Source organism: Petaurus breviceps, unplaced genomic scaffold, assembly GCF_028583685.1.
Source record: "Petaurus breviceps papuanus isolate PSGF00001 unplaced genomic scaffold, PetGlider_PUasm1.0 90444, whole genome shotgun sequence".
Lineage (NCBI taxonomy): Eukaryota > Metazoa > Chordata > Mammalia > Diprotodontia > Petauridae > Petaurus > Petaurus breviceps.
In genome coordinates this window covers 1,327,335-1,353,118 of record NW_027187256.1, presented here as the reverse complement: position 1 = coordinate 1,353,118, position 25,784 = coordinate 1,327,335, and the positions used below count along the sequence as shown (strand labels likewise).

The window sequence follows — 25,784 nt, the reverse complement described above, 5'->3', positions numbered from 1 at the left end:
TGTCCAAAAGTTCAGAACTATTTTGACAATAATACTAAGATTTTTTTTTTTATTTCTAATACAGGTACTCTCAATAGATATAATACACACAAGCAACAGCTTTTTTGTATGGGAGCTCAATAATTTTTAAGACTGTAAAGTGGTACTAAGATTAAAAAAAATGAGAACTCTGATCTAGACCAATATAGGAGGAATGTAATGCCCCCAAAACATGCAGCTAAGTAGGAGCAGATTCAAGAAATGAATCCTGGCCTTTCTTACCCCCAGTGCCATGCCTTTGTGCTACACCAAGTTGCTCTTTTAGAGATTCTATCATACCAACCCACCCAGGTTCTATTCCTGACTCCTCCTGACATTTAGTGAAAGTTATCTTGGGAGTGATAGAGGAGACTAGCTCAGAGGGAAACCCAAAACTTCGGACTCTTGTGAAGAATGAATCCGAATGAATGAAAGATCACTTAATCAATCAACAAGAGAATTTCTCAGCACTTTTAAGTACTAGAAGTAAAAAAATCCCAATAAAGCAGTCCTTGACTTCAAGGAGTTAATATTAATGTCTTTTTCAACAGATTAGAAATATATCAAAAATATTTACAAAATAAATACAAGGCAATTTCATGGTGGAGTTAGTAACACTTGGGGAGGGAGGTGGGAAAAGGAATAGCCCTAGTGAGCCAAGATGGTGGCATAGAAGCAGGAAAACTTGGTATGCTCCCTACATAACCACCTCAAATACCTGTAAAAATGATTCTAAATAAACTTTAGGGCTACAGAACTGACAAAGTGACAGAGAAAAACAAACCTCCCACTGAAGGGACCCCAGCAGGCTAAGAAGGGTCCATTGAAGCTTGCTGAGAGCAGAGCCCAGCCCCACTTGAATCTGTGGTTTTAGACTCAGGGTGCCCCAACCAGCTATGGTTAGAGGGAAGTCTGGAGAATGGATCACCAGCAGCTGTGATGGTTTCCAGAATTATCAACTCATAAATACCAAAGACAAAGTGAGAGGTCAGTGTGGACTTTGTGGGAACAGGGGGTGCTGGAGTGTGGTCCAGCTTCTACCCCCCTAGAGGGAGAAATCACTGAGGCATGGCTGCTTCAGAGCTCCTGGCCTGCAGATTGTAGGGTGACCAAGCGACCAGTCTGAGGGGCAATTGCTCTTGCTTTAACTTGCTTGGATCTGGATCTCTGTCCAGAGTGGAGGTCCTGGGATACATGATCAGATGTCATTGCCAGTGGAGGCCTCAGAGAGGGCACCCAACTAATAGCTATGGCAGCTGTGAAAACCCCAGTAATTTTGGACAAAGCTCTCCTCTCTGGAAATAGACTTCTACTGTGGCAAAAAACTCAAAAGTTAAGTAATTGAGTGGCAACATGAGCATGGAAAGGAAGCAAAGCAAGCACAGGAATCCAACTTTGGATTCCTTTATTGGCAACAAAAAGGATCAAATCATGGAATAGGAAGAAGACAATGATGTCAGAATTCCTGCACCAAAAGCTTCCAAGAAAATTATGTACTTGTTACAAGCCATAGAGGAGCTTAACAAAGATTTTGAAAACCAAATAAGAGAAGTGGAGGAAAAATTGGGAAAAGAAATGAGAATGATGCAAGAAAATCATGAAAAGAAAGTCAACAACCTGACTGAAGAAAATAATACCTTAAAAAATAGACTAACTCAAATGGCAAAAGAGGCTCAAAAAGGCAATGAGGAGAAAAATGCCTTAAAAAGTCAAATTTGCCAGATGGAAAAAGAATCTCAAAAGCTCACTGAAGAGAAGGATTCCTTCAGAATTAGATTGGAGCAAATGGAAGCTTATGAATTCATGAGAAGCCAAGACACTATTAAACAGATCCAAACAAATGAAAAAATAGAAGGCAATGTGAAATATCTCATTGGAAAAACCACTGACCTGGAAATAGATCCAGGAGATCTAATTTAAAAATTATTGGACTACCTGAAAGCCATGATCAATAAAAGAACCTAGAAATCATCGTTTAAAAAATTCTCAAGGAAAATTTCCCTGATGTTTTAGAACTAGAGGGCAAAATAGAGGTTAAAAGAATCCACCCATCACCTCTTGAAAAAGATCCCCAAAAGAAAACTCCTAGGAATACTATAGCCAGTCTCTGGAGTTCCCAGATCAAGGAGAAAATATTACAAGCAGCCAAGATGTAAGAATTTGAATATTGTGGAAACACAATCAGGATAAAACAAGACCTGGCAGCTTCTATGTAGAGAGATCAAAGGGCTTGGAATATGACATTTCAGAGGTCAAAGGAGCTGGAATTAAAACCAAGAATCACATACCCAGCAAAAAAGGGTATCATGTTTCAGGGGAAAATATGGTCATTCAATGAAATTGAGGACTTTCAAGCTTTCTTGATGAAAAAACCAGAGTTGAATAGAAAATTTGACATTCAGATACAAGAAGCATGAGAAGGTGAACAGTGAAAAGAAATCATAAGGAATTTATCAGCGTTGAACTATTTACATTCCTATATGGAAAAATGATAATTGTAAGTTATGAAACTTTTCTCAGTTTGAGAATAGGTAAAGGGAATATAAATATGTACATATATATGTATACATACATATGTGTCTATATAGGAGGTTATATGGGAGTACGAATACATATGTGAGTGTGTGTATATATCTAGTTATCTAGTCCTGCAGGAGAGTAGCTGGGAAGGGGATGGGAAGGGGGATCACACAGGGGCAGGCAGGTTGGGGGAGAAGGAAGTTGGAAGCACAGATTTTGAGAAGGGACAGGGTCAAAGCAGAGGATAGAACAAGTGAGGGGGGTGAGATAGGATGGAGGGGAAATGTAGTCAATCTTTCATAAAATATCCACTATGGAAATGTTTTACATAGCTACACATGTACAAACTATATTGAATTGCTTATCTTTCCTGTAAGGGTGGGTGACAAGGGAGGAAGGGAAAGAATCTGTAATTCAAAGTTTTAAAATCAAATATTTAAAAAAAATAATTATTGTTATTTTTACATGTAACTGGGAAAGAAGACAAATTGGCACTGGGGTATATAAATTCATCTTACCCTACTGGAAAGTCGGAGGGGGGCTGGTTGAGGATACAGGAGAGAGCAGATTGGGGTGGGGGTATACAGTGGGATCACTGTTTTGTGGTGGTGGTTAGGAGAAAGGGAGAAAATTTGTAACTCAAAATCTTGTGGAAATGAATTATGTAAATTATAAATAAACATAAAATTTAATTGAATAAAAGAAGAAAAAATGAATAGCCCTAGATGGGTTACGAATCAGGAGATCTACCTAGGTTCCTTTTGCTCTCTCAGTCTTACTTTCTCCCCAAAATGCTGGTAGTTGACATGATAATGCCTTAGCTTGGTGTAAGTCAACAAACATTTGTTTTGCATCTACTATGTACCAGGGACTATGCTGAGTGTTGGGGATACAAAATAAAATCCAGTATACATGGATTAATATAATTACTTATGGATTTTTCATCATTTTTAATTGTCATTGGATTCCCTATTTAATGGTGCCTCGGCTAAATCAGTTACAATATATGAGTAATATCCAAATCAAGAGTTCTAACTAATCTTATTACGTCCTTTTTGTTTTCTTAGAGAACTAGTCTGTGCCATATTTACTTCTAATCTGATCATACTACTCTCTAAGAACACTTTATCTGAACCACCAAAAAGAAGGAGTTCATTTATATCAATTTTTTTGTTCTCACAGACACTATTTCTGAACCAATGTGTGACCCTTGGCTATTGAACCCCCATGGTTGTCTGGGCATCTTCCTGAAGAGGCATGGTACAAGATGAATGATGCTCTTTAATAAAGGGGGATATCATGAAGCATTTTTCAAGGTGTGCTTCCTCATAGGTACTGGCATTGTTGGAATTGGTGACTCCAGTATTGGTTTTAAATTGGAGCAAGCTATCCTGCCTTGTTGATGTTTCTTTTATTCTTCAATAGTCCTGAATATTACCTGGCATTTTTAAAGGAAACCTGTGATATATTCTAGTGTACAAATGTGGATAATGGGGCACATTTCTGACACCTAAAATCTATTAGCAAGAGAAAATATCCCATGTAATTTTCCAGAAAAATATCCTCTGTATCTGATACCAGTTAACAGTCAATTTAGATATAAAAATCTAACTTTAAAATATTAAAAGTATAACTTTCTAATAGTAATTCTAACCATATCACCAATGCTTTTCTAAATCTATATTTACTTAATCCTAAAACGCTTCCTAGAATTGCACTTTACAATTAGCTTAAAAAAATAAAATTCTATCCTCATTTATTCTATTCTTTCCCTAAACTTAGCCACTCATAAAAGTTAAATATCTTAACCTCAGGCACACACTATATTTACATATAAATGCATATATATATATATATATATATATATATATAATAGAAACTTTTTTTAAAAAAAGGAAATGAGGAATAGGAAAAAATAAGACAAAATCTAGTCTAATAGAAGTGGTGTGTGGGTGCTATTGTGTTTTTGCTCATGTGTGTTATGTTTCCCAGATATATCTGTGTAGATGTTGCCCATATGTAGGCAAAAATATTTATTTTTGGCATCTACCCCACCCTTTCCAATCTTTCCCCAAGGAAGTCTAGTGAAAGTAAATTTTAAATTCAAATTTCCCTCTATTCATTGCTCTTTCCAGACAAAGGAAGGAGTGTCCTGCCTCTATATTTAATACGACTCCCTTCCCACCAAATACCAGTTCCACAATGAACACACATGTAGCAAATAGCCAGTAAACCCATTTATTCAAGTTAATAACATGAAAAAAATAGAGGAACAATATATAGGAGAATATATACCAGACAACTTAGAGTGAATGAGCTCTCCCATTAGAATCTAGATAACACAGTTTAGCCAAGAGAGTCTCAAATCTTACCCAAGAGGAAGTTCCTTAAAGCCTCTAGTATAATAGGCTGAGGATAGGGATAATACAGAGATAGCCAACTATTCTACATGTTGGCCTCATCCCAGAATATCTTTATTTCCTTTCAGGGATCTAAAGAGAAATTGGAACTACATATTTCCTTTCTCCAAGCTGGAAGTCAGAAAAATAGAGCTCTGTCCTCTTTAGCTCTCACTAATTCTGCCTACCCCTCTCAAAGGCACTCAGAGGCACTGATCTACACCAATGAGAAGAGATTCCCATGCAATTGGTCCTTTGAGCCAAGTTTCTCATTAGAATGGGGCACAGTTAGGTAGTATTAATATTAGACACCAGAAGGGAAGAATACCAACATTTTGAAATGAAGTAGAAAAAAGTCGTGAATTAAAAATAAAAATAAATATCTATGAAATAAAAAAAAGAAACCTTCAATCACTGATTAAAACTACATCTTGAATAAAATAACCAAGTAGGAGAGCTGGATTAAAAAGAGGAGTTCAAGTAAAGTTTTCTGAATCATTTTTTTAAAGTAGATAAAAAAGACCATAAAGAAAAGATTGTGACCAGAATAAACAGTAAGGAAAAAAAAACAACTTTCCACCACAACAGTAAAAACCTTCTGTAAAAAAAAAAAGACAAGGGAAATGAAGAAGCAGGAAACATAGGTTTAGGTTGGTGATTGCAGGTCCAGGATACAATGATGCAGCCAGAGCAGAATGCATAGTTAAATATAACAGCTATAAAATACTTGAAATAAATATAAGTAAAAGATAATAAAAAAAAAGTTTTCAAGAAGACTTTTGTGAAACACAGCAAGGCTATGGCTACAGTTGACCATAGTACAAATCGACTAAAAAATGACCTACAAATCAGTTCAGAGGCTGCTTATAGAAACCTAGTAGGGAAGTCCACAAGGGAGGAAAATCTTCTTATCTCTGGAATTATAAGCTTAGTGTCCACTTTCTGAGAGAGAAACATACACAAAATTTCCATGATGAACTTTAGGAGCTTCTGTTTTGAACAGATATTTTTACTGCTGGAATGAATAGACCCATGCTGTGTTTGACTAAGCACCTCTTTGGGCATGACATCTCAGGCAGCTAGATAATCTAAGTGACTTTTCTGGTTTCTTTTTTCCTTTTTTTTTTTTTTTTTTTCTTTTTTTGCTTCCAAGTTCCACTGCTCAGCTAGTCTTACTCCTTAACAGCAATTAACTTCAAGCTTAGTTGATGTGTCAGCTATTATGGTGTTAAGCTCTTGCAGGAAAAAGGGACAATCTTTATCTTAAAGTAAAGAAAAAGGGACAATCTTTATCTTAACGTAGACCAAGAAAAAACCATCAATTGAGAAAAATATCTTTTCTTTTTTTTCTTTCTTCTCTTCATTTTCTTTAGCAAAACTCATAATAGAGAGCAAAAAGTGTGTTTTTGTTCTTTACCTTAAGCATCAAGTCATAATTGAAGGCATGATATATTCTCTCTAGTTATTTTCTTCTCAGCCCCAGATGGTAGTAGAGAGTATCCCAGGCTCTTATTGGTCAATCAAACTGCCCAACAACAAGTGACACTAGAGATCAAGTGTTAAAATCTTTCTTTAATGCGGTTCTGAAATCTATCCTTTCACTTATCTTTTTTTTCCTCTGGGCTAAGGCTCTGGATCCTCTCTGTAAAAAACCCAACCTTTGTTTATGGTTAGAAACCAAATTCTTATCTTCTGTCTAGAATCAGGTAAATGGCATGTTTCATAACTGTAGAGCAGTGCTGATATTCCTATTTTCCCAGTTATTAACCTAAAAGTGCTGTAATCTTTCAGTTCTTCATATATGCAAATCACTGAATACTTTTATATTTTCCATTCTCTGTACTATTCTACAGCTTTTTACATTCAAAAGAGAAATTTCTCTCTCAAATTCTGAATGATATTCAACGATAGTAAATGCTTCTCTCAGAACTATAGGCAAAGCTGTGACCCAGACAAGTGAATTTTCATGACGTATTTAGTTCTTAGCAACTGTTTTTCTCATAGACATGCCCCAGAAAATTATTTTATACCCATATAAGAATCACTTCATTAAGTATGTTTAATGATCATTATATTAAATATGATGACAGAGATTAGCCATTATTACTATTATTATACTTTGTAGTTTTAATAATGCAATTAGTTCTCACTTCACACTTCAACATGCTACTTAACTGAGAATTCTTTAGTAATGAATAAGTGACTGTGGAATACTTTCCAAATATGAGATATTGTGATTCCAAGACACTTTTTTCACTTCTTACTGAATGTTTGCTATATTTTTACTATTACTTGGCATTACCTTACTTTTACTTTATTCCAATTTCCATTTTCTCCCATTATCTGATCAGATGAGCGTAGGACCCATAATGACTGCTCCTGGGCAGTGATTCAGAGTGTGGGGAAGGGAGAAGGTGGCCAAGGGACATGAAATGTTTCTTGCACTGGTAATAAGGTTTATAGTCATGAAGTTGCCCATGTCCTTAAGGTTCCCAAGGCAAAGGAGTGTTCCTTCCCTTTCCCTTTTCCCTTGTAACTCTTAGCCTGCAGTTTTGCAACTTGTTTGCCCCTTGTCCATTGGTAACATATGTAAAGATGCTGCTTTATCTGTAACTACTGAAACCAACAAACAGAGAATGTTCTTGGCACCAGTTTCTTTTGTGAAACAAAAGTGGGCCAGGCTGGTGATCTGGGATTACACCAAATCATTGCCCGTCTTTAAGTTCCTGATATTCATGTTCTGAGATTTCAGCTGAGTAGCTCATACTTCTTTACAGCTTATATCCTTGCTCAGCTGGCAGGAACTCAGACCCTCTTAAGCCAAACTGCCAACATATAGACTCAATCTTTTCAGACTAAGTATAAATTCCACTGTCACCCACAGAGCATTTTGAAATGTCACAGTTTAATGAGGCTGTTAAGTATTTCATAGGGATTCAAAAACATGGCACATCCCACAGATTGGCCTATAGTAGAAGAAAAATTTCATAATGCAGCTTCTATATAAGATTGCTCATTCTTCTGAATGAAAAAAACCTGCTTGCTCAGTTATGTCAGTAGCCTTATAAAACCGTCTGACCTCTCTCTTCCTTGTGTTCTGTTGGTCACTATTAGGTCTCAGCAAAAGAGATTGAAGCCTGTTTACAGGAGATACGGAGGAGTACAGGAGGGTGACTAGGACAGTGAGGGAAGTGAAACAGCTGAGGGAACTAGGTGGTTAGCCTGGAGGAGAGGGGTGGGCTGGGGAAGAGTGATAACTGTATTCCAGGATGCGAAGAGCTGTCCAGTGGAAGAGGCATTTGCTTTGTTCTGCTTGGCACCAGAGGGTGGAATGAGAAGCAATGGGTAGAAAATATTGAGGCAGTTTTTATCTCAGTATAATATACATACATACATATATATGCACATACATAAACATATATATGTGTATATAATGCTGGTATCCAATACATTGGGACATTTTGGGTTTCCCTTCACCAGAGGTATTCAAGCAGAGGTAACCTGATCAATTTCATATTGTAGATGGAATTCCTCTTCAGGTATGGGTTAAACTAAATGTACTCAGATGTCTCATCAATTCCGAGATTCTTTGAATATCAGTGGCTTAATTCTCCTTCACTTTTCAGAATAAAACACAGCTCAGAGACATAGTATACAATCTAACTGGGCGAATGAGGATTACGAGCTGGGATTGGAGAGTAAGAAGTCCCTGGCCATAGTTCTTCTCCTCTTATGGATCCTGAGGTACCACAGAACCCTCCCTCCCTCCATGTTTATTCCCTGATTTATTCCTTAACTGCTTGCTTAATTGCAAAGCCTAGGGACTCCCTAGAGGCATCCCTATAAAACTCAGGGCATTTAGACCCAGCAGTCTAAGGGGTGCTGGTTTGAACAACTGCAGATTCTCTATTCCTTGCCATAGGGGTCACAAAAAAGTAGGTAAGTTCTGGGCCCTCTGACCCCCTAACTGCCCCCTCCCTAACCACTGGATCACTAGCCCCATCTTCCCAGACTGACACAAGATAATCTTGGAGGTTACTAGGGGGAAAGAAAGACCTGACCCCATTCTCAAAATATGGCATAATAAAAGTTTAAAAGGCCCTTAATTGTCACCTAGATTAATGGTCATCCCCAACCATTGCAAAGTTTCCCTCTGCAGGACCCCTCATGGGTTCTCATCCAATCTCTATTGACAGTGATAGACAGCTCACTATTGAAGGAGTCAGTTTCCTGCACAACACTAATAGTTACAGGTTTGCTCTTATGTCAAATCCTCCCTGCCCCGAAATGATCTAACTTGGACGCAGAGGTCCTATTTCTCCCATCCAGAGCTTCAGAATATGTCGATTTCTTTCACATGAAAGTCCTTCACATATTTGAAGGCAAGTATCATGGACTGCCAAGGGCTGGACTTCACCAAATAAAGACACTACAGCTCTTCAGTGTTGTTCCTCCCATGACAGCATTTTCATGGACATCTGTGCCATGATTGCCCTCTCTTGGTCATATTATTTTGTCCCAATCTCTCTTAAAGTGTAGTGGCCAGAAATGGAAACCGTACCTCCAAAGCTCTGGCCAGGGCCAAGTACAGTGGGACCATTTGCCTCCCTGGATCTGGATCCTATGGATCTGAGACTAGTCTGCTATTCTTGCCTGGTCTCTCAGAAGACTCCTCCCAATTATAAGTTCTCTGTTAGTGTGGGGAGTTTTGTATGTCTCTAGATGACAATGACAGAATCTACTATATGAGATGATGGGTCAAAAGATCCCTGCTTTAACTCAGGAGACGCGACTGTAGCAATTGATCAATCAATAAACATTTATTAATTCCAACTATGTGCCAAGTACAGTGCTAAATGCCAGGGATACAAATGCTATAGAAGTTGGGGAGAATCCAATCCATTGTTACCTATAAATGAAAGGCAAAGGAAGCTAGACCAGGAATCTTCCACTTCCCTCATAGCTTAATAATAAGAAATATTCTTGTGACAACCAGAGAAATTTCTGCTGTGATCCATGTCAACAAGAAAGAGGGGACAATGTGGTTGGTCGTTGAAAGAACATTGGCTTTGGAGTCAGAGGCTATTGGATCAAATCCTGCCTCCAGTTCATACTACATCTCTGACCCTGGACAAGTCATTTTGGCTCCTTGGATTTAGTCTCCTGAGCTGTAAAGTAATATTAGACCAGATAATTTCTGAGATTCCTTCTTGCTTCAAATCTGTCATTCTATGAAAGAACCTGTGTCATACATCCTCTCTTGTTTGCTTTCAGCTCTCACAGAATGCTCTAGATAGCTGGACTTGGAGGCAGAAAAACCTAAGTCCAAATTCTGACTTATACACTAGCTAACTAACCCTGAGCAAGTTTCTTAACGTTTCTGGGTCTTAGTTTTCTTATCTGTTAAATGGAATTCAAGATCCATCTCGGCTCTACATGTCTGATCCTGTGGTATTCCAAGCACTTAACCCCGTGATGTTCTCGTTTAGTAAAGCATTTGACCGTTTCCTCTCAAGTCCATTCTTACCTCCACAAGATTAGCAACCTTCAGTCACAGAGTCAGAGACCATCTTTTGTAGTCATTCCAGTAATTGGAAAGAACCTCCTATCTAAAGCTACATCTGATCTCACTACTCTAATTCCTGAGGCTTGATAGGATGAAGTGCCTCTCATTTCTTTGTCTCTCTGGTTCTCTGTCTTTGTGTCTTGTCTTTGTGTCTTGTCTTTCTTTCTTTCTTTCTTTCTTTCTTTCTTTCTTTCTTTCTTTCTTTCTTTCTTTCTTTCTTTCTTTCATTCTTTCTCTGTCTCTCTGTCTCTGTCTCTCTCTCACGCACACACACACACACACACAAACACAAGGCAGAAAGGAAGAATGAATGCCTGCTTCCTAATACGATTCCAGGAACACTGTGTTTGGTTAACATAAATTAGAGTTATTTGTTGATTATCTAATGAAGTTAATGATCTTATAGCTCATACTGCTGTTCTCCTAGTCTTACAGGTTCCATTCGTCTTTCATAATCCTTCCCCACCTCAGTTTATATTGCAACAGACTACATTATTTCCCCCTATGTCCATTTATCCTCCCTTCTACATCTCCATTGCCACCAACCTAGCTTAAACTTATCAATGCTACTAACCTGAACTTCTGGGATGGCCTCCTTATAAATATCACTGACTCCATTCAGTCTTTCTTTCACCTCTTCAATCCATACTGCATGCTCTACCTAAACTACCTTCATAAAGGACAGGTCTCCTTATCTTGGCACCTGAAGGATTAGCCTTAACACTGTGGAAAAATTGCTCATCATCTCTGGACCTTATTTATGAGATGGAGATTATAATACTCTTGCAGTTCCTATTATGAAAAAGTACTTTTAACCTCTAATGTGCTATGTAAAGGTGAGATAATTATGATATCCATACACCAGTCAAAATCCTACTTATAATTGTAAGGAATGCTTTTTGTGAAACTTAAAGCACAATAAAAATGTGAATTATTATTAGCAATGTATTATATCAATTACTCCCCTGCTCAAAAGTTTTCCATTCAGTTCATTGTGTGCATTGTCCTTCTCTGGGCACTAGGGGAGATTCAAAGTTATACAAGAAATGTTCCATATCCACATGGAATTTACAACTTAGTGGATGGGAGAAACTAGGAATAGATTTGAGGAGAAAACATGGAAAGCTGTGATAAAAGTCCTAATTAATGGTAAGAGTTATATGGGAGAACATAAGAGGTTGAGAATACTTCTGGTTAGAGAGTCATGGAAGGTTTCAAAGGTATAGGAACATTTGAACTGAACTTTAAATAAACTATGGGTGTTGACTATGAAAAAAGTAGATGGGTAATGAGGACATTCCAGGGATAAGGAATAAGTGGAATAAAGGCCACAGAATGTGCAAGTATACACTATGTTCACAGAATTTACAGTTTTCCAGTTTGACTTGTGGTAAAAATGAAAAGTCCTTTCTGAAGTTTTCCCAGTAAGGGAACTATAGAAAATTTTGGCTCTAAATTTCCCAATTACACCAGCTGTTTATATCCATGTGAATCAGGAAGAGGCAGTGCTGAATTAATACCTAAAGGCAAGAGGCTGAATCTTATTTAGAAAATGAAGATGAAACCTTATCTCTATTCTGTGAATGTGGAGAAATACTACATATCCAGACTGAAAGAAAGAGAAGGAGGTGGTAATGAGATTCTGAAGATGGAGTCAAAGAACAGTTAAAGGAGATGAAAATCTCTGTTTAAGTAAATTGAAATACTGTCATTTCTGGGGACCATATTTGAGAAAGGATATTGAGAAGATGGAGCATATTCATGTGGGGATGATGTCTAGGATAATGAGGGCACTAGCAACCATGATATATGAGGATTCATTGAAGTAAATGTGGATTGTGAGCTTGGAAAAGACTTGGGGTGGTGGGAGATGGTGGAAAAGATTGCATTCTACAAACATTACAAGTGTTGTTCTGTGCAAGAGGGATTAGATTTGTCTTCTGACTGTAAAGGATAGAACTGGAAAAAATGGCAGAAGTTGCAGAAAGGAAAGGGGATTTCAGTTTAACGTAAAGAATGCTTGGAGAAAATGATGATTGTCCAAAATTGGAATGAATCGACAGTGGAATCAGTTGTTCTCTATATTAGGGAGATTGAAGCAGAATAACTTGAAGCTATTCTGGAGGTAATTCTTGTTCCTGAACCAATTAGACTAGATTACTTCTAAGACCCTATATATTTTACATATGAATGAAACAAGGACAGATAACATTTCAGGAATATGGATACTAAAAAAAGAGATGAGTACTCACCCCCCAAATGAAATGAGCATGATGAAGAAAGCTAAGGACAACAAAAGTTTTTTTTTTTCTTTCCCACTGTTAGGTTTCTGTGTTTTGAGTTATATTGGAGGAATAAAGAGGGTCAAGGAAGGGATAACTGACAACAGAGAAAACTCAGAGATGCTCAATTTTAATTTTGCTTCTTTATTTGCCAAGGTGAATATATTTCAACAGAAAAAAGAACAAAACAAATAGGGAGACAGTCAGAGAGCACTTAACTTCCATTTATGAATTCAGATTGCTTGCTACACGTAAGAGAAAGTAAGATCAATTTGACTGGATTGTAGAACAAGAGAAAGGGAATGATGTGTGAATTAGGTTGGGGGTAGGTTATAAAGTACTTTAACTATAAAACAAAGGAGTAGGGGGCAGCTAGGTGGCATAGCGAATAGAGCACCAACCCTGTAGTCAACAGGATCTGAGTTCAAATGCGGCCTCAGACACATAACACAAAACTCGCCATGTGACCTTGGGCAAGTCACTTAACCCCAATTGCCCTACCTTTCCCCCTCCAAAAAGCAATGAAACAAAGGAGTATATGTTTCCTTCTAGAGCAGGGGTCCTTCACCTGGGAGCCATGAACATGTTATTTTAGGAAATGTTTTCTATGTTTCAGTATCAATGGTTTTATTTGTAATCTTATGTTTTTTATTTTCTGCCTTTAAAAACAGCACCCAGATTAGTGTCCGCAGACTTGACCAGACTACCTGGAGGGTCTATAACAGAAAAAAGTTAAGAATCTCTGTTCTAGATGTGTTGGTTGACCAGTGGAGTTTAATGATAAGAAGAATGCCATGGCTAGGTATGAGTTTTACAAAAATAATTTTGATAACTGAGAGGAGGAATGAATTGTAGTGGGAAGAGTTATAACACAAGGAAATCAATTTAGAGCTTGTTGCATTAGTCCACATAGACTAAGAGGTTTCCAGTGGAGTGATCAATGGATCTATGCTTGGCTCTGCACTGTTTAACATTACATAATCAGTGTCATAGATAAAAGCATAGATGAAATGCTTATCGATTGTATAGATGACACAAAGCAGGAAAAGATAACTACCAGTATGCATAACAGTCAGAATCCAAAAGAAAATTTGATGGACAAAAATATTGACCCAAATAAAATCAGAAAAAATAATAAATAACTATAAATAAAATCTAATAAAATAAAATAATTTAGTAGGGCAAATAGTTTCACACTTGGGTTAAAAAAATACCTCAACAAGTATATTATGGATAAAACATCATTATACAGAAATTCATATAAAAATGGTGGGTTTTGTAGACTTCAAGCTCAATATGAGTCAACAGTGTGATACATTATGAGGGGCAGAGTGTACTAAGAAGAAGGACATGGTGTTCCTGTTCCCTGGTTAGATTATATGATGAGTATTGTGTTCAACTTTGTCCATCATAGCATACTAACAATGTTTATAAGGTATATCTTGCTTCCAAAAAAGACAACCAGGTTGAATAATGACCTCAACTTCAGGCCATGGACCATTGTAGTAAAAAATCTAGGGGCGTTTAACTAAAGAAGAGAAAACCTACGCATGGTATCCATAATAAAATAACCAAAAGACTGGCTGTCATGTGGAAGAGACATTGACTTTGTTTGGCTTAGCCCAGGAAACAAAGAATAATAGATAGAAAACTCAATGCTTGCTAAAATGGAAAATTTTATCATTCATGTCTCCAAAAATCACTGGAGGTAATGGGGTTCTCCTCATTAGGCATCTTCAAGTGATATTTGGATGATTACTTTTCAAGTATGGTGAAAAGGGGATTCATTTGGGGCTATTCATTTGGGTAAAATGATTACAAAGGTCAATTCCAGTCCTAAATTTTTGAGGTTCTATGATTCCAGCCCTGAGATTCAGTAAATATAATTTTCTGAACCTTACTTTTGAGGTTATTTCTCATTTTTTAAAAATAAATTTTATGCTTATTTTTAGTTTACAACATTCATTTCCACAAAAGTTTTAGTTACAAATTTTCTCCCCATCTTTCCCTAAGCCACCACTCCAAAAGAGTGATCCCACTGTATATCCTTTCCCCTAATCTGCTCTCTCCTATATCCTCCCCAGCCCCACTCCAACTTTCCAGGAAGGCAAAATGGATCTCCATACCCCATTGCCTGTATATCTTATTTCCCAGTTGTATGTAAAAAATATATATTTTTTAAACATTTGATTTTAAAACTTTGAATTCAAAATTCTTTCCCTTCCTCCCTCATCACCCACCCTTACTGAGAAGAGAAGCAATTTAATATTAGTTGTACATGTGTAGCTACACAAAACATTTCCATAGTGGATATATTGTGAAAGAATGATTATATTTCCTTCCATCCTATCCCGCCCCACACTTGTTCTATTCTCTACTTTAACCCTGTTTCCTTTAAAAAAGTCTGTGCTTCTAACTAACCTTTCTGCCCCCAACCTGCCCTCCCCTCCATCATCCCCCCTTTCATTCTCTTCCCTCTACTCTCCTGTAGGGTGAGATACCCTATTTAGTGTGTATGTCATTCCCTCCCTAAGCAAAATTCAATGAGAGTAAGGTTGACCCTTTTTCCTTCCTGTTCTTCCCCTCCATTGTAACCATTTCCCCTTGACTCTTCTATATGAGATAGTTTACCCCATTCTGTCTCTCCCCATCTGCTCTCATTATATTCCTCTCTCACCTCTCAATTTCACCTTTTAAGGATCATTCCTTCCTATTCAATTGTTCCTGTGCTCTCTATGTATACCTGTATACATATATACACATACTAACATATGTATTCAAATGCCCATATACCCTCATATAGACATATTCATATTCCTTTCTACTATCCTCATAGTGAGAACAGTTTCATAAGTTACAATTATTGTTTTTCCATGAAGGAACATTAATAGTTCAATTTTGATAAGTTCCTTATGATTTCTTTAACCTGTTTACCTTCTTATGCTTGTCTTGCTTCTTGTATCTGAATGTCAAATTTTCTATTCAACTCTGGTTTTTTCATCAAGAAATATTGAAAGTCCTCAATTTCATTGAAAACCATATATTACCTTGCAATATTATACTCATTTTGCTGGGTAGGTGATTCTTGGTTTTAATCCCAGCTCCTTTGAGCTCTGAGATATCATATGATATCCAAGCCCTTCGATCCCTCAACATAGAAGGTGCCAGTTCCTGTGTTATCCTGATTGTGTTTCCACAATATTCAAATTGTTTCTTCTTGGCTCCTTATAATATTTTCTCCTTGATCTGGGAACTCCAGAGCCTGGCTATAATATTCCTAGGAGTTTTCTTTTTGGGATCTTTTTCAAGAGGTGATGGGTGCATTCTTTCAACCTCTATTTTGCCCTCTGGTACTAAAACATCAGGGCAATTTTCCTTGAGAATTTCTTGAAGGATAATTTCTAGGTTCTTTTTTTGATCATGGCTTTCATGTAGTCCAATATTTTTAAAATTATCTCTCCTGGATCTATTTTCCAGGTCAGTGGTTTTTCCAATGAGATATTTTCACATTGCCTTCTATTTTTTCATTTGTTTGGATCTGCTTAATAGTATCTTGATTTGTCATAAAGTCACTAGTTTCCATTTGCTCCAATCTAATTCTGAAGGAATGATTCTCTTCCGTGAGCTTTTGAGATTCTTTTTCCATCTGGCAGATTTGGCTTTTTAAGGCATTCTTCTCTCATTGGCTTTTTGAGCCTCTTTTTGCCATGTGAGTTAGTCTATTTTTTAAGATGTTATTTTCTTCATGATTTTCTTGCATCATTCTCATTTCTCTTCCCAATTTTTCCTCCACTTCTCTTATTTGGTTTTCAGAATCCTTTTTAAGCTCCTCTGTGGCCTGTATCCAGTTCATATTTTTCTTGGAAGCTTTTGTTGCAGGAGTTCTGACTTCTTTGTCGTCCTGCCTTCCCATGCTTTGATTCTTTTTGTCCCCCCAAAAGACATCCAAAGTTGTATTGCTGTGCTTGTTTTGCTTCCTTTGCTTGCTCATGTTGCCTCTCAATTACTTGACTTTTGAGATTTTTTTTTTTGCCACCGTAGAACTCTGTTTCCAGAGAAGAGAGCTTTGTCCCTAATTACTGGGGTTTTTGCAGCTACCGGAGCTATTTATTAGTTGGGTGCCCTCTCTGAAGCCTCCACTGGCTCTGGCACCTGGTCATTCACCCCAGGACCTCCACTCTAGACAATGATCCAGATACAAGCATGATAAAAGAAGAGCAATTACCCCTCAGAATGGTCACTTCATCCCCCTACAATCTGCAGACCAGGCACTCTGAAGTAGCCACACAGCAGTGGCTATAGGATGCCATGACTCAGTCTCTTCTCCCTCAGCAGGGCAAAGGCCAGATGGCACTCTCAGACACCTTTTTCCCAAAGTCCACACAGACCTTTTACTTTGCCTTTGGCATTTATAGGTTGATAATTCTGGAAATTGCCACAGCTGCTGGTGATCCACTCTCCTGAAGTCCCTCCAGCTGGTTTGAGCCACCCTGAGGCTTAAATATCAGGCTCATGTGGGGCTGGGCTCTGTTCCCAGGACACTGCAGTGGTACCCCTTCCTGATGTCCTGTCAGCCTGCCTTCAGGGGGAGATTTGTTTCTATCTGTCACTTTGTGGGTTTGGTAGCTCTAAAGTTTGTTTAGAGTCATATTTAATAGGTATTTGAGGTGGTTATGGGGGAGCTCATAGAGTTCTCCTGCTTCTACACAGTCATCTTGGCTCCCTTTCTCATAGGTGTTTCTTTTTATTTTTTTACCTTTTGCTTTTTGGAGGGCAATTGGGGTTAAGTGACATGGCTAGTAATTGTGTTACGTGTCTGAGGCCACATTTGAACTGAGGTCCTCCTGACTCCAGGGCCAGTGATTTATTCACTGTGCTGCCTTGCCGCCCCTCTCATGAGTTTTTCACTAAAGAGTTTTTTTTTATCACACCCTAGTTTTGTAGATTGCAGAAATTCTGGCAGCAAAGGAAGCCTTCAGTCTCCTCAGTGTCAGAGGATTTGAGGTAAAGGTCTACTAGAGAGTAAGGAAACAGTCAAGGTGTGGTTTTCTGTGGTTCAGGGAGGATCAGAGGAAAGAGGGAAGAAAAGCAGAGAAGGAAGAGGGGAAAAGGAGTAAGGGAATAATAGGAGGGAGAGGAGAAAAGGAAGACAAGGGATCAAGAATGGAATGCTAACTAAGAGAAAAGGGAAAATAAAGGGGGGATCAGGAAGGCCACAAAATCCCCCGATGTTAGAGTTAACAAGAAAGACTTCCTATATGAGTAGAGTTGTAAATTTGCCTTAAAGAAGGCAATGAAGAAGCATTAACTGAAAGACTAAGGAGAATTATTGTAAGTATTGGCAAGAAGTGAAAGATAGGAGATATTGATGAGACTGACCTCATTAGAATAGAAGGTATATGCTGAGCAACAGAGTGACATATAACTGAATGGAGTATTTTTAGATTACAGTTGTTTTGAATGGCAGACTGAAGGATTTGATCAATAATGACCTATTCTTTTTTTTATTTCCATGAAATTTGATTCTATAGCCCGAATAAAACTCCCATTATGGGAAGTTCTTCCACTAACGGCACAGGGTTACTTCCCTTCACTCTGACTGGCCTCCCAGGGCTTGAAGACTACCAACATTGGATGTTCCTGCTGCTTGGAGTCCTCTATGGTATATCCATTGGGGGAAATAGCCTAATTCTCTTCATTGTCAAAGAGGAGCAAAGTCTGCATCAACCCATGTACTATTTCTTGTCCCTGCTTTCAGTCAATGACATTGGTGTGTCCTTGTCCACACTGCCCTCAGTGTTAGCCACTTTCTGCTTCCATACCCAGGAGATTGCCTTTGATGCCTGTATGGCACAGATGTTCTTCATCCACTTCTTCTCTTTTGTGGAATCTGGGATCTTACTGGCCATGAGTTTTGATCGTTATGTTGCTATTTGCAACCCACTGAGGTATTCTACCATTCTCACTGATGCTCGAGTTGCACAAATGAGTCTCTTTATTGGTATCCGCAGCTTCTGTGTGGTTTTTCCATTGCCCTTCCTCCTGAAGCGTCTGCCCTTCTGCAAAGTCAACATCTTGTCCCATGCTTACTGCCTACACCCAGACCTGATCCATCTGCCATGTGGGGACATTACTATCAATAACATCTTTGGTCTATGTATTGTCATTTGTACGTTTGCCCTGGATTCTGCACTCATCCTCCTTTCTTACATTCTCATACTCCGCTCAGTGCTGGCTATTGCCTCCCAAGAAGAGCGTTTTAAAACACTCAACACATGTGTATCTCATATATGTGCAGTACTTATTTTCTATGTGCCCATGGTGGGTGTATCCATGGTACACCGCTATGGGAGATATGCACCACCATATGTGTTCACACTAATGTCTCTTGTCTACCTCTTTGTCCCTCCCATGCTCAATCCTGTCATTTATTCCATCAAAACAAAGGAGATACGTACAAGGCTCATCAGGTTATTCTCTGTGACTAAATTATGAACTGTAGAAGCTGGAAAAAAAACTATCACACATAGCATTATCCTATGAAGATCACTCTCATTTTAAGTGTTGGCTTTATAAGATTTGCTTAATGATACTAGTGGCTGTCATTTGGGTAGACTCTAATATACTGGATGTTTTAGAGACACCATATTCTGAGTATACTGACTTCACATACCAGGTTAATTATCTGTGTCATAACCCCTTGGACTCATTTCCCTCGATTCCACTTTTTGTCTTCATGTGCTATGTTTCACACTAGTTCAGCTTTTATAGCCACTTAATCTTAGAAACAGTCATAATGTGAATTATATCATAGGCCAGATTGCTATTTCTCATGGAAATAAAGTTCACAGCAGGGAAGTTCCTAGGCAAGGACTTGGTTTCAAAAACAATTTAATCACTAACAACTTTTTTTCTTTTATGCAAAAATAGAATGACTATAATCTATTTTAAGCTTCTAAATACCACTCATGTTAGGTATTGGAGGATTTACTGACATCTTGGGATTTTTAGTTCAAAGGAAAAGGCATTCCCCTTTTAGTCTTAAGAGCAATTGAGCACTATGGAGATCCCTGAGACAGATAGCAGAATATAATCATACACCAGAGTTCTCAAAGAGATACACACAGGTAAGGAAAGTGAGTAAGGAGAATCAATCAATCAGCCAATCAATAAACATTTATTGAATGCCTACCATGCCTACTATGTGCCAGACATTGTGATAATTGCTAGAAGAAAGGAGATCTCAATAGTTTAATTTCAGGAACTAAGGGTCAATCTTCCCAGTCCTGCCCAAGCCTTAGAGAGCTTAGCCAGAAACATCCTGGTCCAGGGAAAATAAGGAGAAGCTGAAAGAGAAAGTAGGGCTGAGCTGTGATAGAAAAAGGAGAAATCAAGGAGGGCTATTGCTTCCTATAGGAGCCAAGGAGTCTTAGGGAGAATCCATCAGTTGTACCTACCTCTTCAAGGATTGAGGGAAGTTCCAAGAACAGGTCTACTCTTTCCCTAACTCTCTGTCTTGATACCTGTTTATAGGCTCTATAAAATTTTTGCTGACTTTTTTACCCAAACATTCCTATAACCTGAATTCTGCTTTATCCTTTATCAAAGTGTCATGGGTTATTTAGTTATAAACATAAATTTAAATCAGGACAGAGCTAAACCTCTATGTTAACAGCAGGAACTTTTCTTAAGACCTCTAAACTACTGCAACTATACTCCTGACTTTTTCTAGACTAGAAAATTTGGAAAGTAGTAGAAGACTTATAGCAGGCAATTAAAAATGCTTATTGAGTAACTGACCACATGGAGCTGAGAGACCTAGGCTAAGAAAGAAGCATATGACACACTTGCTTCTTGGTAAAATCTATAGACTAAAAGGGGGAAGAGAAAAGAAGGCAATGGTAAGGAGTATCTGCAGCCCAACTACACCCTCCACATCAATGCCACCCAACAATGCTACAGTTATAAACCCAGGTACACTAAATAGGCTTAAACACAATAATGCGTGTATAGTGAATAGAGTATTGAACTTGGAGTCTGGAAGACCTGGATTTCTGACACTAACAAGTCTTAATTGTTTTACCATGAGTGAAATATTATACGTCTCTGGGGTGTTCAGGAGAACTAACATATCTGGCATGAGGGTTCGCTGAGCCCTTTTCAGGGATGATTTCCACCTTTGCTGTTGGAAAAAAGCTTGCCACCCAAAGCTCACCTGTGGCTCCAAGGAACTGTAGCATGTGCACCATTCCAGTAAAGCTATTTCCACAGATTAACTAAAAGTGGTTGGGGGTAACTGCCAGATCTCAAACCCAGTGATGGAAGAGGGGCAATGTCTTCCCCAAGCATGTGAAGACTTTTCCTGGGGTAGTGGATGGAATCCCAGATGAGAGGTCTTTTTGCTAGCACTGAGGCAGGACTCTATTGCTTTGCCTATACTTGGATCCAGGTTGCAGTCCTGGTGCCAGACTGAGGGTGAAGGGGAACACTAGCAGAGCAGAGCTTGTGGCAGCAGAGGAGGAAGGACCCTCCTTTCAGTTCCAGGGCAGAAAAGAGTGCTTGTGATCACTCACAGACCACCGAGAAATAAACACCTCTCTTTAGATCATACCACCTTGGAAGAACCAAAAACTTACAGGTCCCTAGAAGTATCTCTGAAAATAGCTACATAAAACCCCTGGAGCTTGGGACAGTATGCCCTCTACCCTTGAAGTAAGGCACTACTTTAACAAAGAGTTAAAAGTCAACTAATAGCCTAAGAAAATGAGCAAACAACATAAAAACCCCACAAAGAACAAAAACAAAAACCTGACTATTGAAAGTCGCTACGGTGACAAAGAAAATCAAGATGCATGCTCAGAAGAAGACAACAAAGTCAAAAACCTCCTACATCCAAAGCCTCCCAAAAAATATTAATTGGACTCAGACCGTGGAAGAACTCACAAAGGATTTTGAAAATCAAGTAAGAGGGGTAGAGGAAAAAAATAGGAAGACAAATGAGAGCAATGTAAGAAAATCATGAAAAAATAGTCAACAGGTTGGTAAAGAAGAAACAAAAAATACTGAAGAAAACATCTTAAAAAACAGACTAAGTCAAATAGTAAGAGATCCAAAAAGCCAATGAGGAAAAGGATGTTTTAAGAGGCAGAATTGGCCAAATGGAAAAAGGAGGTACAAAAACTCACTGAAGAAAATTTTTTTTTTGAATTGGAATGGGAAATATTAAAAGCAAAAAAATGAAAGAAGACAACGTAAAATATCTCACTAGAAAAGCAACTGACTTAGAAAATAGATACAGAACAAATAATTTGCAAATAATTATACTACTTGAAAGTCATGAAAAATAAAGAGTTTAGACATCATCTTTCATGAAATTATCAAGGGCAATTTCCCTGATATTCTAGAACCAGTGGGTATAATAGAAAATCACCTACTGAAAGAGATTCCAAAATGAATACTCTCAGGAATATTATAGCCAAATTTTAGAATTCCAAGATAAAAAAAAATATTGCAAACAGTCAGAAAAAAATTCAAGTGTCATGGAGCCACAGACAAGATAACACAAGATTTAGCAGTTTCTACATTGAAGCACTGGAGGGCTTGGAAGATGATATTCCAGAGGACAAAGGAGCTAGGATTACAACCAAGAAGCAGCTACCCAACAAAAATTAGTGCAATCCTTCAGGAAAAAAAATGATATACAATGAAATAGAAGACTTTCTAACATTCTTGATGAAAAGACCAGAGCTGAATTGATAATTTGACTTTCAAATATGAGACTCAAAAGAAGAATAAAAAAGGTAAACAGGAAAGGTAAATCATAAGGGACATAATAATCTTAAACTGTTTACATTCCTTCATGGGAAGATGATATTTGTAACTCATAAGACCTTTCTCATTATTAGAGTAATTAGAAGGAGTTTATATAGAGGGAAGACATATTAGTTGAAAATGAAGGGATGATATCTGAAAAGTAAAATTAAGGGGTGAGTAGGAATGTATTGGGAGAAAGATAAAGGGAAATGTAAAGTAGAGTAAATTATCTCACATAAAAGAGGTGACAAAAAGCTTTTACAGTACAGAGGAAGACGGGGTAGGTGAGTAGGAGAGAATATGCCTTACTCTTATCAGAACTGGCTTAAAGAGAGAATAATATGCACAGTCAATTGGGTATAGAAATCTATCTTACCATACAGGAAAGGAGGAGGGGACAGAGATAAGAGAATGGGGGGTGTGTAATGGCAGAGAGGGAAGATTGGGGAAAGAGGTGGTCAAAAGCAAAACACTTTTGAGGAGGACACAATGAAAAGATAAAGAAAATAGAATAAATGGAATGCAGGGAATAGGATGGAGGGAAATATAGTTAGCCATAGTAACTGTGAAGAAAAAAATGAAGCAAGTTTCTCTGATAAATGCTTCATTTCTCAAATATATAAAGAACTGAGTAAAATCTAAAAAAATAAGGACCACTCTCCAATTGCTAAAGAATAAAAAGATAGCATCATTTTTCAGATGGAGTAATCTAAACTATCTATAACCATAAGAAAAAAATACTCTTAACTCACTATTGATTGGAGAAATGTAAATTAAAACAATTCTGAGGTACTATCTCATACCTATTAGATTAGCTAATAGGACAGAAAAAGTAAGTAAAAATGATGTAGGTAATATTGGAAAAATCAGACTTTAATGCACTGTTAGTGAAATTGTGAACTAATTCAATAATTCTGTAGAGCAATTTTGAGCTATGCATAAAGGGCTATAAACCAAGTATACCCTTTGACCCAGTAATACCATTACTAGGTCTGTATCCAAAAAAATATTTAAAAAAATAGGAAAAGGACCCAAATATGTACAAAAATATTTATAGCAGCTCTTTCTGGGGGTAATGAATTTGAACTTGAGAGGAAGCACATCAGTTAGGGAATAGCTAAACAAGTTGTGCTATATGATTATGATGGCATACTATTTTCTATAGGAAATGATGAGCAGGATGCTCTCCAAACAATCTGTGAAGATCTGCACGGGCTGATGCAAAGTGAAATGCACTGTGTACAAAGTAGCATTTGTAATATTGTAAGATGATCATCTGTGAATGACTCTCAGCTATGCTCAACAATACAAGAATCCAAGACAACTCTGAAGGACTTATGAGGAAAAATTATATCCATCCCCTGAGAAAGAACAGATGGTGTCTGAATACAGATAGAAGTATACTTTTCATTACTTTATTTTTTAAGCTATTTTTCTCTGTGTTTTCTTTCACAACTATTATAGATATATTTTGCATAGCTACCCATGTATAGCCTAATAAAAATAAGTGCTTCAGGTCTTCAGAGAAGGAAAGGTAAGCTTCCTTCCTTTACATTTTTTTTCCATTTGTTCCTTTGACATTATTTACCTTTTATTCTTCCAAATGAATTTTGTCATTTTTTTTCTAATTCAATAAAATATCTTTTTGGTAAGTGAATTTGGATGGTATTGAATATATAAATTAGTTTAGGTAACATTGTCATTTTTATTATATTGGACCTACCATACCCTTGAACAGTTAATATTTCTCCAATAATTTTTTTTGCTTTTTTTTTTGGAGGGAGAAGGCAGGGAAATTGAGGTAAAGTGACTTGCCCAAGGTCATACAGCTAGTAAGGGTTAAGTGTCTGAGGCTGGATATGAAAGTAGGTCCTCCTTACTTCAGGGCCAGTGCACTATTCACTGGGAAACCTAGCCACCCCTATTTCTCCAGTCATTTAAATCTGATTTTAATTTTATAAATTTTTTAAAATTTTTATTTCTATAATTTGTGAGTTTGTTTTTGACATGTATATTCCCATGTATTTTTTACTGTCCAGAGTTATTTTTAATGGATTTTTTCTTACTATCTTTTCTTGCAGGGTTTTTTTTGTGATATATAGGAATGCTATTGATTTATATGCATTTACTTTAAGTAACTTTTTAGTTGAGTCTTTGGGATTTTCCAAGTATATCATAATATTATCAACAAAAGAGTTAGTTTTATTACCTCATTGCCTACTCAGGTTCCTTCTGTTTCTTTTTCTTCTCTTATTGTTATTGCTAGGATTTCCAATACAATACTAAATAATATTGGTGATACTAGCCTTCTCATTTTCACACAAGATCTTACAAGGATGAGGAAGGCATTTAGTTTATCCCCACTACAAATAATGCTCGTTGATGGTTTTAGAGAAATGCTTTTTATCAATTTAAGGAAAAATGTATTTATACCTATACTTTCAAGTGTTGTTAATGGAAATGAGTATTGTACTTTAACCTACTTTTCTCTGTCTCAGTTTCTTGGGAAAGGGAGCTCAATCCATTTACGTAAAACTGAAGCTGGAAAGAATGAATTCTATATTCTCCTCCAAACTGAAATGAAGATCATGACACAACCTGATTCAACCAGGAAAGGAATGGCTCCATAAATATCTCAGTGATATTCTACTCTTTCACGTGGAACTTTCAGCCTAGAGGACACTTCTTCACTGAGGGAGGGGGGTGAACCCCCAAGAGGGTCCTGAGCCTCATCTCATCTCTAGCTTTCACCTGTTTCCACTCTGTGCCTTCCCTCGAGTCTCAGATCAGGTCATAAAATTTTGATGACAGACTTGTCCACATTGTGACAGGCAGGAAGAAGGATACACACAGTTCTGTGTATAAGGCTATGTTTCTGTCAATCTACTTTTCTGGATGGGTCTGGTGAGTTCTGGGATTCTCCTGGGCTAGTGAGCTCCTTGGTCTCTTCTGTTTTCTTCTGGTCCTGTGACTGCATAGGGTAAGCTCCAGAGAAAGAGTAATGCTATAGAAACGGGCATAGTAGGATCTCAAAGAAGATAGTAAACATTGAATTGGAAGCTGATAAACCTGGAAAAACTCCAATTTTGTCACCAATTAATTGTGGAACCTTCGGTAAATAACTTTCCCTGTCTGGGTTTGTGTGTGTGTGTGTGTGTGTGTGTGTGTGTGTGTGTGTGTGTGTGT

General features: G+C 37.6%; 3 protein-coding genes across 3 annotated transcripts in view; 1 reads left to right on the top strand and 2 right to left on the bottom strand.

Moving 5' to 3' along the window:
• LOC138177722 (hemoglobin subunit beta) overlaps positions 1 to 25,784 on the bottom strand; it is a 297,632-nt gene that overhangs the window by 266,839 nt on the left and 5,009 nt on the right. The gene's annotated exons all lie outside the window — the stretch shown is intronic.
• Positions 1 to 25,784, bottom strand: part of LOC138177723 (hemoglobin subunit epsilon) — a 277,438-nt gene that overhangs the window by 246,652 nt on the left and 5,002 nt on the right. The gene's annotated exons all lie outside the window — the stretch shown is intronic.
• LOC138177622 (olfactory receptor 51I2-like) lies at positions 18,336 to 19,280 on the top strand. The gene has a single exon (XM_069108836.1). The coding sequence runs from the start codon at positions 18,336 to 18,338 to the stop codon at positions 19,278 to 19,280; it is 945 nt and encodes a 314-aa protein (XP_068964937.1).